Source organism: Eptesicus fuscus, chromosome 2 (genome assembly GCF_027574615.1).
Source record: "Eptesicus fuscus isolate TK198812 chromosome 2, DD_ASM_mEF_20220401, whole genome shotgun sequence".
Taxonomy (NCBI): Eukaryota; Metazoa; Chordata; class Mammalia; order Chiroptera; family Vespertilionidae; genus Eptesicus; species Eptesicus fuscus.
This window is the reverse complement of record NC_072474.1, coordinates 102938229-102952880: the sequence shown is the minus strand read 5'-3', so window position 1 is coordinate 102952880 and position 14652 is coordinate 102938229. Positions and strand designations below refer to the sequence as shown.

General features: G+C 38.0%; 1 protein-coding gene across 1 annotated transcript in view; it reads left to right on the top strand.

Moving 5' to 3' along the window:
• Nucleotides 1-14305, top strand: part of ZCCHC4 (zinc finger CCHC-type containing 4) — a 47520-nt gene extending 33215 nt beyond the window's left edge. Inside the window, exons 9-13 of the mRNA XM_008140196.3 lie at nt 5158-5279; nt 5526-5601; nt 7586-7637; nt 8154-8298; nt 13622-14305. Coding sequence (XP_008138418.2) covers nt 5158-5279; nt 5526-5601; nt 7586-7637; nt 8154-8298; nt 13622-13757 — 531 coding nt within the window. The 3' untranslated portion in view covers nt 13758-14305. The remainder of the gene's footprint in view (nt 1-5157; nt 5280-5525; nt 5602-7585; nt 7638-8153; nt 8299-13621) is intronic.
• Nucleotides 14306-14652: the final 347 nt, after the last annotated feature.

Sequence of the window (14652 nt, the reverse complement as noted above, 5' to 3'; positions counted from 1 at the left end):
GAAATAAAATAAAATGATTGAACCAGAAAGGGGCGGGCAGATAAGTTTCACTTTTAGTGCTAATCCTGATACATTAATTAGTAGTGACTTTCTGGAGAATTTGTTGAGAATACCAGGCTCAGTGGCAGAGAGCAGTGTGGCTGATGAGTGATGTCTGGTCCCAGGGTCAGGGTCAGGGTCAAGCACTGATGGCATTCAGGGCTTGTATTTACCATATCTGAACTAGGTCCTCTCACTTACCTTCCACCTGGACATGCTATATGGTCTCTTATTTCTACCTAATCTGAGATATTTGTCTGGATTGATAAAAGTAGAGCTCTTTGCTTTTTTTCTTTCATGCTGTCTTTTAAAAAATCATTTCGTATAGAAAACTGTGTTTTTAAGTCTAGTTTCATGTTTAGAAATGAAGATATTTTGATAGGAATTTCTGAGGTATGATTGTAAAAAGATGGCAACTGAAATTCTTAAGACTTGGTATACGATAAAACACGTAATGTGTTTGGAGTGGCGAGGGGATAATATATATACAGGGTGAGCAGAAGTAGGTTTACAGTTGTGAGTATGCGAAAGTTTATTCTTGTATTATTATTTATTAAATATTAGAGGCCCGGTGCATGACATTCGTGCAGTGGGGGTGGGTCCCTCAGCCCTGCCTGCTCCCTCTCACAGTCTGGCCTGCGCCTTCACACAGTCCGAGGGGGTCCTTAGCGCTGCCATGGAGGCAGGAGAGGCTCCTGCCACCGCCACTGTGCTCACCAGCCATGAGCCCGGCTTTTGGCTGAGTGGTGCTCCCCCTGTGGGAGCATACTGACCACCAGGGGGCAGCTCCTGCGTTGAGCATCTGCCCCCTGGTGGTCAGTGCACATCGTAGCGACCAGCCGTCCTGCTGGTTGGTTGATTTGCTTATTAGCCTTTTATTATATAAGATTGCATTATTTTCCATACAGGCGATTATAAACCTATTTTTGCCCCATGCTTTATATAGTGATTTTAAATGAGGTTACTTGGGATATGGAGAATATGAGTAAAAGACCTATAGCTGTGATAGAAGTTGATTGATAGAGCTGAAGAGTTAGTTCACTTGGGATCCTTTCAATTTTCCTGAATCAAACAGAACATAGTTCTTAGGGAGTTATGAACATATAAGTACTCTGTTCCATTTCATCTTTGTTTCCCAGCATGATGCATGGAGCATAGTAGGTGCAAGATGAATGTTGGTGGACTTGAATGTCTTGGTTTCCCTATAACTCGTTTCAGTCTCACATTACAGAAGAAATTTGTGTAGAGATAAAATTAAAAGTTAGGAAGTGCAGAGATTTTGTGCTTTCCCTCATTTCTATACAGTACTTCATCACATTAATCAGTTCCATGGGAGAAATTTTCTATTTGAAAGTGCCTCTCATCATCATTGTGAGTGAAATGTCAGGGATAATGATGGGAAAATGGTGTATCAGCTCTGCCACTAGTGATATGCAATTTGCAAAATTGTGTTTGCTTTACAGCGTTTCCATAGGAGGTTTATTTGTGTGGATGAAGCTATGAAATATGGATGTATGTTAGAGGTACATTAATTTACCCTAGCAGCATGCATTTTACATACCATATGTTTATAGTTAATTAGCACAACAAACCCGCATTTAAAAATAATAATAATCTCAATTAGGTTATGCAAAATCAAGCAATCAACCACCTTCCTGACACATATATTCTCCTACTCCTTGGGTAACCATAAAGAAATTGTTCTTTTTTTCCCTTTTCTCCCATCTGCTATCTATTATATTGCATGGAATATTCCATTTGCTAGAACTCTTCATAAGATTCTCTTGGGAAGAATTGTTTTTCTTTTGATGTTCAAAATATCTTTGTTGAATTTAATAAGGTGCCATATATTTATTGAGTACAAAGAGGAGTGCAATGGGGAAAATTATGAATTTAAATAATTTTAAAAGAAAACTGAAGGTACTATTTTAAGGTGATTTAGAAGTAAAATCTACTTTTATATCTTAGACTCTAACAGGTAACATATATTCATAGACTTTTAAAATTGGAAAGAAACAGATGTAACGTATGCTAACTTCCCAGCTTAATAATCCTCTCCACTAAATTCATGACAAGTAGTCATCTATCCTCACTTGAATGCTTTCAGTGAGCAAAGTCCTACAGTCTTACAAGTAAGGCAACTCAATTTATTGAATAGCTCTAATTGTTAGAACATTTTCTCATATTGAGATAAAATATGCTCCCCATTAACTTCTTACTAGTAGTCCTGCTTCTGTTCTCAGAAGCAATAAGGGATAAGCCTAATTTCTATTCCACATGACACCCCTTCAGTTATAAAGTAGCTATCAGATTTTCCCAGTCTTCCTTTTCTGAACAAACACCCCCCAATATGTTAAATTCTAAATCCTATTCATTCCATTACTTTCATTGGAAATGAGCAGGTTCTATTAATGTCTCTCTTAAAATGTAGTGACTGAATGTGGGGCTTCAGATGTGATCTAATTTATCCTCGCAGGCGAGCTGGGAGCTGGTGCCAGCTTTTGCCCAGTTATGCCATACTGACAGCTGACAGAACCTCCAGGGCTGTTTTCCACACGGCCCCGTGTTTAGCTGGGCCTCCTCATCCTGTACTTACTTTTCCCCACTGCTGAAGCCTGTTAATCAGTCTACCTAAATTTGTCCACCTGTAAGTCCCGTAGGCATTGGCAGGGCCACAGAGAGAGCTTAGGACTTTTCTTTTAGTTTCTCTTTCCATTGTCATCAGTTCCTTACAATTTTGTGATTTGCTTATTAAATAGTTAGATTGCAAGCCAGTTTTGTTGTAAATACCTAAAATTTTTTTATTTATATGTATTTTTAATCTTCACTCCAGGATATATTTTTATTGATTTTTTGAGAGAGAAGAAGGGGGCGGGGGGAGGAGAGAGAAATACTGATGTGAGACACATCGATCAGTTGCCTCCCATATGTGCCCGACCAGGGATGAAACCTGCAACTTGGGTATGTGCCCTGACAGGGAATCCAACCCTCAACCTTTTGGCGTATGGGATGACGCTCCAATCAGCTGAGCCACCTGGCCAAGGTTGTTGTAAATTCGTAAGTGTATTCTTGTTTAGAATCTAAACAGTTCATTACAACTTAGTATTTGAAAGTTGTGATCTATCATATTTACCTCATAAAAATCTCATGGTATTATTGTGGATACTCTAAAGCACTGGTTCTCAAACTTTAGTGTGCAGGAGGGCTTGTTAAAAATACAGATTGCTGGGTTTTACTAGATCCTAGGTGGGGCAAGAATTTGCATTCCTAACAAGATCCCAGGTAATGATGTTGCTGATCCAGACACCACACTGAGAATTACTGATCTAAAAAAAGATGGACTAAGTGGCCCAGTGGACCCATAGAAGGTTTAAATCAAACTGAAAATGTATGTGATGATAGAGAGGTTGGAGGAGGGACGGGATCAAGAAGCTAATAGAAATCATATTTGTTAGTTTCAATTTACTTTCAAGATAATAAGCTTAAATTGAAAGTTTAGTTAGGGATCTTGAGAAGAGCTAATGTTTGAAATAGTTATTAAGGGGAAAACTGTTTTCAGGAATCTCTCTCTTCATTGCTGTTTGTCTCTCTCTACCATATGCCAGGCCCTGAAATCAGTGTTTCACAATATTATCTCATTTAACCTTCACAATATCGCTTAGGTGAAAATTACGCACACTGGCTTAAGGTCACATAGCAAGTGAGCAGCAGAGCCACTGTCTGTCCTCCACACCTGTGCTCTGTCAAACAGAGAGTGATGGAGGGCCACACTGAGGCCATACTGAGAACTGGTGAGCTGAAAATGGGCATGTGAATTTCACACAAAATGAAAAGCCCCAACCAAGCTGGCACATCATTTCAAAGGTGGAATTTTTTTAATGCCAAAAATGAAATTATTTGAAAAGATTTGTTTTTTAATTACAGTTTACATTCAATGTTATTTTATATTAGTCTCAGGTGTACAGCGTAATGGTTAGACAATCATGTACTTTACATAGTGCTCCCCCCCACCTCCCTGATATTTCCCATACCCACCTGGCACTATACATAGTTATTACAGTACTAGAGGCCCAGTGCACGAAATTCATGCACTGGGGGGGAGGGGTCCACTTAGCCCGGATTGCAAGAGGGTGCAGGCCAGGCTGAGGGACCCCACTGATGCACGATCGGGGCCAGGGAGGGACACGGGAGGTTGGCCAGCCAGGGAGGGACTGCAGGAGGGCTCCAGGGTGTGTCCGGCCTGTCTTGCTCAGTCCCGATCAGCTGGACCCCAGCAGCAAGCTAACTTTCCAGTCGGAGCGTCTACCCCCTTGGTGGTCAGTGCACATCATAGCGACTGGTCAACCAGTTGACTGTCTACCCCCTGGTGGTCAGTGCACATCATAGCGACTGGTCGACCAGTTGACTGTCTGCCCCCTGGTGTCAGTGCACGTCATAGCGAGTGGTTGAGCAGTCTTAGCATATCATTAGCATATTATGGTTTGATTGGTTGAATGGCCGACTGGACGACTGGACACTTAGCATAGTAGGTTTTTATTATATGGGATTATTGACTATACTAGAGGCCCGATGCATGAAATTTGTGTAAGAGTAGGCCTTCTTTCCCCCAGCTGCTGGCACTAGTTTCCCTCTGGCACCCAGGACCTGGGCTTCCCTCGCAGCCCCAGCTTCATCCAAAAGGTTGTCCGGAAGGACATCCAGTCTAATTAGCATATTATGCTTTTATTATTATAGATTCCCTATGCTGCACTTCATGTCCCCATGACTATTTTGAGACTACCAATTTGTACTTCTTACAAAATCTAAATTCTTAATTACATAATAGCCTTTCTTGTAAAGTATATTGTATTGGATAAAGGATCAGAGTTGTTCTCAATGTTAGGCAATGTGAATTTGTCATAACAAATTTTACTGTTGTTATAATGAAATTTCACTGCCATAGAGGCCTTCCTGAAGCTGCTCATTAGTAAGTAAACTCTTGCTTTTAAGAATTTCTTATTAATACTTTACTTTAACCTGTATCTTGGCATCAGCTTGTTCATTTATTGGTTAAAGAATCTTAAGGAATATTGACTCATTTGAGTAAATTTTCTTTTTCCATTTTTTAAAACTTTCTAGGTAGATTATGATAATCATGCACTTTATAAACATGGAAAGACAGGTCGGAAACAGTCTCCTGTGCGTATTTTCACCAATATTCCACCCAACAAAATAATCCTTCCTGTGGAAGAAGGGTATAGGTAAGATCATAGTGGGACCTTGAAATTCATGTCACTGAGTATCAGTTCCGTATATCTAACATTAAAATGCTTTTAATATTGACTCATGTGGTTCTGTTACTTTTAACTGTGGCCCATAATTTTGTATTCAATAAAATTTGGATTATACCCAGTTTTTGTAATGAGTGCCTTGCAAAATTTTATCTACTCTGTGAATCTCAATAAGTATATGCAGCTAATTTCTCCAAGTCTTTCTTTCCTCTGTAGGTTTTGTCCTCTGTGTCAACGATATGTTTCTCTAGAGAATCAACACTGTGAGCACTGTAATTCGTGCACATCCAAGGTATAAGTTTTTTTAGAATACATTTTTATTCAACTATATTAGCTTTATTTTACTAGTTTTCATTACATTTAATGTTATTTTGTTAATGTAATTGTGTTAATATGTTATCATTTATTAATTATACTTGAATGCAGCATTTTATTTCTAATTATAAAGTACAACAGGTTTTAAAAAAAAATACTTAGACAAATAAGAGAGTCCTGGAGCAAAGTAAGCCTGAAACATTGCTGGAGGCACAAATGACAGAACTGAAGCTGCCCTACCTCAGGCACATCCTGAGAAGGCAGGGTCCTGTGGAAAAACAATAATGTTGGGAAAATAAGGCATCAGGAAAAGAGACAGATCAAATATGAGATTGACTCCATAAAGCAGTGGTCGCCAACCTTTCCGACCTCACGGACCACCAGTGGTCTGTGGACTACCGGTTGGTGACCGCTGCTCCAAAGGTTTCCTTGAAGTTAAGTAAGCCATAGGCATGAGTTCTTAGGAGATGAGCAGGGCTGTTGAGGACAGGACATTGTAGACATCCCTCACTCATGGGGTTGCCAGGAGTGGAGCCAACTCCACAGCATGTAACACAGTTAACTTTGTCATCATAATAATTACTTGAAGTTATTTTTATATGGTACTGTATGGCTGCTAAAATTATTACTGTTTAAAATAAGGCACTAAATTTTGTTAAGCATACAGAATTATGATGTTTCAAATAAGGCATTGAAGTATTAGATACCATCATTGTTCCAGTGAAGTTATAATTAATAACATGTCCTGGAGGAAGGACTCCATGGGACAGACCTCCTCTTTATTTTTTAGGACTCACCCTTGAGTTGCTCTGTTATTTTAAACTAGAGGCCCCATGCATGAAATTCGTGCAAGAGTAGGCCTTCCTTCCTCCGGCTGCCAGCACCGGCTTCCCTCTGACACCCAGGACCTGGGCTTCCCTCTGCCCGCTGGCAGGCACCTGGGACCCGGGCTTCCTTTGCAACCCCGGCTTCGTCCAGAAGGTCATTCGTTTTAATTAGCGTATTATGCTTTTATTATTATAGATAAATCTACTCAGAAAGAACATGTGAAGTTTAGTTTGGCTGATAAGCACATATTATTCTTCAAAGGAAAGAGGATATATATTTATAACTAATAGAAAGTACATTTTTCATAACTATAATTTTATTACTGGTTATACTAGTTTTTAATTTTGTTAACATATCTGATGACGTATATTTTTAATTCTTTTAGAAGTTATCTGTATTTTTCATCTTAAAAAATGATGCCCAAAGCGTAACAGTGCAAAATGTGGAAAATAAAACTTTATTATAGAGATGCACACATAGTGGTAAACAAACAAAAGCAAGGAAGTGACCATCACAAAAGCCAGACTAGGTGTCACTACTCTGGGGAAGGAGGAAGCTGGGTTGCAAGGGGCACGTAGGGAAGTGTCCAGGAGGCTGATTGTGTTCTGTTTCCTGACCTGTTGGGTTCAAAAGTGGTTACTTTATAAAGTCTCATTAAACTGGACATACGTGTTTCATGCACTTTTCTAGGTATGTTTTATTTCACAGTTTTAAAATCACCCAAATAGTAACCTATCATCTCTATCTTTCTAAATTATATAGTTCTCAGATATGAATTTTATTAAGGATTATACCAGATTGACACGTAAAAATTATGAATCATTAATTCTCTTGAAATTTTCATTGGGTCCTTCCTTATGCAGATGGGGTTGCTTGATCTGGAGTGGACTTTCAAGATCATTTAGAGAAATCCCTCCAGTTGTAGAGTTAAGGAAATTGGGGCCCATCAACGAGACATTGAGTAGAGTGGAGATATGCATATGTTAAAATCAAAGTATGTAATTTTGAAGCTTAGGAAAGTGAGAAATAGGAATTAATAATTTACGCAGATTTTAATAAGACATTTTAATTTTTAATTGTGGGACTTGATTTTTAATGACAAATTAAATATAATTTAAAATTTGTTTTTGTAGGATGGCAGGAAATGGAACCATTGCTTTCTCTGCAAAAAGTGTGTAAAGCCTTGTAAGTATTTAGACTTAGTGTTTGAGATCCTGTGAAAACAGCTGATTTTTTTTTTATCTAGATAGGATTTGTATGCAACTGCATTTATAAAAGAAAAAATCACTATAGAGACCTGTATTAATTTACTTACTTTTTAATTTTTATAATTACCAAAGTGTACGTTCTCTACTTCCTAGAGAGCCATGACGACTAACCTCTTTCCGTGTGCCATTGGATTTGGCTTGTTTTAATAGGGCTCTGTGTCACGCAGCCAGCCCCCGTGTGTCAGTGGCTCTAAGGTCACATGACTCACTAGAGAAGGACTACATTTGTTGCCATGTCTCAGACAGAAGTTAGTTGATTTATAAGGCATTCCAGCCCCTTAGCTTTGGGCTCTTTAGTGAAATTATAACCAGCTATGCAAACCTGTGACAGTAATTGAAGTAAACACTATTCATGGTTCCCTATCATAAAGGTTAATCAAATGAAAAATTACATTAAATGAACCTCTTCTAAAACTCAATTTTTATTTTACAGCCTGGATCCACTGTAGCATTTGCAATCACTGTGCTCTTCCCGGTCATTCTTGCGAGGGCCCTCGAGACGGCTGCTTCATTTGCGGTGAATTAGATCACAAACGTAGTACTTGTCCTAGCATCTCTGCAGCTACGACAGTTAACAAGTTAGTTGATTTCTTTTGTTTACTAGAAGAAAAGTTTCCTTGTGTGACTTATACAGAGTAATCCACAAAAGTGTGCAATAATTGGAAGATTCGAAAGTGCTAAAGTAATTGTTGTATTGTTTGCATGGATGGGGGAAGGAGGATATGAAGATGAGTCCAAGAGCTTAGAATTTTATAGGTAAGACATGAACATAACCAGAATATAAGGTAGAAAGTGATATAAAGTTAGTCACTTTCTACCTTATATTCTGGTTATATTGTGGTTAGTGTGAGATTATAATTTGTGGGGCGAGAGTTCAGGCTTTATTGAAGGATCTGCTGTTTAAGTCAGGACAGACTGGCTGTAGACACATGGTAGTGGGTAAAGCTGGAGCAGGAATCTCAGATGCAGTAAAATGTATGATTCCACAGTGGACATACTGGAAGATGAAGTTATTTCTTTAAAGTATATGAGACTTCAAGAAAAATATTTAGACATATTTCATATTTAAATATTTAAAGTTTAATTTTTACCTTTTTTCTGTTATAATTTCCCTTCTCTCACCAATATTTGGTGTTGGTTATTATGCAGAGAAAAGTCATACCAATGACAATGGCATACTTAGAAAAACCATTGCTATTTCAACTGGGCTAACTTGAATGATTATACTTTTTTTTTTTTAATTAAAAGGGATGATAGGTATTGAGTCCTCTTGTTTTATTTATATGAAGATCAGATAGCCAAGTTTAACATTACACAAAAATTGAGATCAGGATCAAAGTTTGAGCTCTCAGATGACTTGTGATTAAAAAAAATATATCTATTGCCCTGGCTGAGTAGCTCAGTTGGTTCGACCATCGTCCCATATACCAAAAGACTGCAGATTCAATTTCCAGTGAGGGCACATACCTAGGTTGCAGGTTCCATCCGCAGTCAGGGCACGTGCAGGAGGCAACTGATCGATGTTCCTGTCTCACATCAATGTTTCTCTCTCTCTGTTCCTTCCTCTGTCTCTCTCAAATCAATAAAAATAGCCCAGCTGGCGTTGCTCAGTGGTTGAGTGTCGACCTATGAATCAGGAGGTCATGGTTCAGTTCCTGGTCAGGGCACTTGCCTGGGTTACGGGCTCGATCCCCAGTGTGGGGCATGCAGGAGGCAGCATCAACGATTCTCTCTCATCATTGATGTTTCCAACTCTCCCTCTCCCTTCCTCTCTGAAATCAATAAAAATATATTGTAAAAAATAATAATAAAATGAAATCAATAAAAACTTGTCCTTGAGCAAGGATTAAAAAAAGAAAAAAGTTATCTATTAGTTATAAAAGTATCCAATTCTTTGGTACCTATGATAATACTAGTGACCCGGTACACGGATTCATGCATATTGAAAGGAAATTAATTAGAAGAACTATTTTAATATCACTATTTGCCCTTTCTCTGTAGTAGAAGTGTCAACCAAATTCATGATCGACAATGACAGATTGAAACACATGGGTGCGATTGTCGCCAGCGAGAGTGTTATATTTATTGTGCATGCATGAGTCAACTTAGCCTTTTAAATATATAGAATAAACTTACTTAATTAGACCTGCTTTCTGATTTAGCTAAACTTTTTCCAGGCCAGTGAAGCACCCCAACTTCTCTTTCAGGTAATTGTCAGCAACAAGTAGTAAATATCAACCCGAAGCAGATTATTGTAGAACACGCAGGGAGAACAAAGGGTAAAATATTTAGCTGCAGCAGTGTTTGACTATATTCTGTGCAGTGAGAAAACCTGAAGTCATTTTCAAGGTCCACCATTTCTTCTTTTTAGTTGGGTCAAGTTTCTAAACTTTCTAAATCTCCGTTTTCTGGCTAACGAAAAGAAAATAGGATTCTACCAAATCTCCTATCTACCTACTCCAAGACTTCTGTGAGGATCAAATGAGATGAGGCACGGGAAAATGCTTCACAGACATTTGGTTAAAGTGTGAAATGTTTGTACCTGGCTATAAAGCAAGTCATGTTCCTGGGCTGAAGAAAATGCAAGGAGACTAGTCGCTAGGGAGAGGAAGCCAGGTGTTGCTACATGACATCATTACCCGGCGCCCACAGAGACCATTTCTGGGTTGGGCTGTGGGCCGAGTTGCGCCATGGGGTCTCGACAGCATCAGCTGTGATTTGGTGGGGTGTCACTCCGGGGTGGTGGTGGGGCCTGTGTCCCACTTGGGGGAAGCTGAGTTTTGCTTTGTCGGGGCCAGGTCTGCGGTGCCATTTCTTTGTAAATGGCCAGTGTGTGTCACGGCAGCTCCTGTGTTGAGCGTCTGCCCCCTGGTGGTCAGTGCGTGTCATAACAACTGGTTGGACGATTGGAAGGACACTTAGCCTATTAGCCTGTTATATATAGAGAGTTTTATTTATTTATTTATTTGTCATTGAAAATTATTTTGTTTCATTATTTTCCAGCCATTTGAATTCTGCCTACTATTTAAACTGCCTTTTTTATTTTTACCAAATTTATTTTAAATAATGATTTCCACTACATGGATATGCTTTTTATTGATTCTAGAGAGAGGAGGAGAGAGGGGGAGGGAGAGGAAAAAATATCTACTAGTTGCCTCCCGTGATTAAACTACAATCTGGGTTTGTGCCCTGACTCCAGATCGATTCCTTGACCTTTCGGTACACGGGACAGTGCTCCAACCAACTGAGTCACACTGGCCAGGGCTGTGGTATTTTTAAAATTAGTTGAAGAGGTGTATTGAAGAATTTTACAAAATATTTTTCCTTAGGAACCTTTCAAAATAGAATACAACCTAATGAACTATTGGTCTGGGATTGTTGCACTATTTACAGTGTAATTCTGGTTGCAAACAGGAGTTAGTAATATGCTCAGCCTTTGATTCTGTGATTTTAGGATCCGTGGAAACTGAATTTGCATTTTGGTAATATATTGCAGGCTCTTCATTGGTTCAAACATAGCCCTGGCTAGTCTATTTGGTAGTAAGTAATACATTGTTTTCATTGAAGGAAACCATCTTGTATCTTTTAGTACTACATTTTATCAAGTTTAATTCAAAGAGCAAATCCCTTAGGACCGTGGTCGGCAAACTGTGGCTCGCCAGCCACATGCGGCTCTTTGGCCCCTTGAGTGTGGCTCTTCCACAAAATACCACGGCCTGGGAGAGTCTATTTTGAAGAAGTGGCATTAGAAGAAGTTTAATTTTAAAAAATTTGGCTCTCAAAAGAAATTTCAATCGTTGTACTCTTGATATTTGGCTCTGTTGACTAATGAGTTTGCCGACCACTGCCTTAGGATGTGGTACTTCCCTCAGAGAAAACTGCAAACTGAACTCCTGTTAACAGTTATCTAAAGCTTTAAAAAAATTTATAATGAAATTGAAAATGCAAACCCTTTTTTACAATAGAAAAAATAATTTTAATAGCCTTTTTAGCATAAATTGCATAAAATATCTTTTCATCTTACATATTTTATAGCTGCTCAAATTAATTGGCTTTCCCTTAGTATTAATTTTCCTTTGGTTGTGAACTAGAATGATGCTGGCTCCCTCTTGTGGTTAAAGCTCACTTTATCAGTTATATAATTACCTATAATTTAGAGGACAAATACTAGGTCAATTTAATTTTAAGGAAACATAAGATAATTAATTGATTTATGCTGATCACTTCATCACTGTTGAAAAAATTTATCTCTGCAAAGTTTCATTTATTCATATTACAAGTGAATATTTTCTTTCTGTTCTGTGTACTGTATTCTCTAGTGAAATCTGGTTCGTGTTTGGTTCTTCTTATAAGAGGATCAGCCAAAGAAAATTTGTTTAAATTTTACATACTGGCATTCATAGCTTCATTGACTTTGCCATTAAGAGGTTATATTTCATTAAATTTGCAAAATCATCACTTATCAGGACATCATCGTACTTTTTAAAAAATGGCTGGAGGGAAAGGAGATTTATATAACATGTACAAAACGGTAAAAAAAAAAAGATTGTTTTATTTGCTTTATAATCTGGTAGGATACCCCAGTCCATAGTGCAAAATATATAAATATGGAAAAACTTAGTTGTCAAGCAGAATTCTGAGAATAATAGTCATGTGGAGCTACTGATAATAGCTAATATTTATTTAGTTATTACTATATGCTTAGCCTTTTACACACCTAAATAATTTATAGTAGAGTATACCGTATTAAGGTAATTAACAGCACAGGTTCTAGAATCAAGCTCATTCTGCCACTTCCTCACTGGATGATTTCATAGCCTCAATTTCTTCCTCTAAAACGTTGGGGAGGAAAGGGAAGAGTGATGTCTGCTTTGTCTGGTCTCTCAGCTCCTTGAAGTCAAAGATTATGCCCACACTTCGCACATATGTTGAATGAACAAAAAGTGAGGCCTGAATTTGGCTCATTGGGGAATTATATGTAATTTATGAAGCTTCTCTCACAGGTTTGGTCCTGGGAAGATCAAGAATAAGCTTCTCCCTGGGGTTTGTTGTAGTTGAGGAGGATGAATCTAACAGTTGATGTTGCTGCATAGCCATGGGAAGGTTCCAGTCTGCCAGGGCTGGCAGCCCCAGCTCCTCCGTGGTTGGTGATATGATAAATGGCATGATTCTGCTAGTTTGGAGAAAGAGAATGAACAGAGGCAATCTTTCTCGGCTACAGATTGCCTGTAAGTTAGTTCAGAGAGTACCAGAAACAAAGGGTCTGTTTTTTTTTCTGGTGTGGGTTAGTGTTTTTAGAGGGTGATTCCAACTTGTTCATTTTGAAGCGAGTCTTCGAGAAGACAGAGACCGCCAATGTGGACATCCTGGATGGCACTTGCCAGGACTTTTAGATATCTACGGAGGCAAGGAAAATTAGCCGTAGGACTTAAAGTGTTGTCAGGTTTTTTTATTGTGCTATTTCATTTTTCCACCTCTGCTAACTGCCAGAATTTATCTGTCCTTTTTCTGAAAAATGTAATTCAGGGATTTGGAGATTGAAATGCTGAGTTGAGCAGTACAGATGTAAAAATATATATAAAAATGAAAAAGAAACCCCAGCCAAAAATACTCCCAACTCATTGGCTTGACTATTTACCTCTGTGGTGTGTTTGCCCGGAATAGATTGTTCTAAATCTGTAGTAGCCATCTTTCAAGGAAATGTCTTTTCTCAAATAGTTTGCTTGGTCAGGCCTCTGACTATCTCCTTATTATTATGGTTTAGGATTCTGAGGATTTATGCTTATAATACAGTAAGTTCTTTCCCTTCTGTTTTCTTATTTGGTTAGCTAGTTAATTAAACTTCAATCTAATTATTCACTGTGCTCATTCTACAAAATAATTTAGCACCTTGTTTTTCAGAGCTGTCAGAAAGCAGAAGCAGAGAAAAAGTAATAAGATGAAAATGGAGACCACTAAAGGACAAGCCATGAATCATACATCTGTTACAAGGAAGAAGAAAAGGAGAGAAAGAGCCCATCAATATCTTTGCTCTTAAATGTCCAGTGACTTGAGAATAAGAAAGATTTATAGTCCAACCTTTGATGCCATTTTCTGAAAGTGCCATGCTGGACTTAAATTCTGTCACTTTCAAAGGTGTGCACCGTTCTAAGCGAGATAATAGGCAGGTGGTATTTGCTGGTTTATAGACCCCGCAGCAGTGTCTCTGGAGACCTGGTGAGTTGTTCCATCCGTAGCTGGTTTACCAGCTCTGTCTCTCTCTGTCTTTTTTTCTCTCTTTAACTCCCTTCCAATCATATTATTTTAGCCTCTTTTATCTGAAAAGTATGTGTACAGCATTCTTTTACAGAATCAGAAGAAAATGAAAATCTGAAGTTTTGTTTACATTACATAAGAATATGTTAAGATAAATGTTTTAAATTAATGTTAAAATATTGTACAATGGCTTAAACCCCACTTGTAAAGAGAAGTACAATTTTTTCAGACAGAATCTGAAAATGATGGAAAGAATTTTGACAAAGGAAGTCTAAAGATAAAAAGGTTATAATTATGGTTACATTATTATTAAATATTTATTTTTAAGTACTTTTTGCAATTGTCCTTTGATGGAATAGAAGCACCTGTTGAATGAATGAGGTATTTAGAATTAGGACTTGCTCCATCATCTCGTCTTTTAACCTAAGCAGTAAGTTTCTCTCTTTATAAAAGGAATGCAGAAGGCAGAATAGTTTGGTGATTCAGTCTCCTTATTCCTTTTTTGACTAACATTTCCTGGCATTATGTCCTTGGCCAGGTTATTCACTATTTATTTTTATTTACATATTTATTTCCCTTCAAGATAGATATTATTAATATCTACTTTTCACAGTTGAGGACATTGATTCTTGGGTATCTAAAGTAATATTCTCATACTTTGGAAAGTTGGTAAAAGT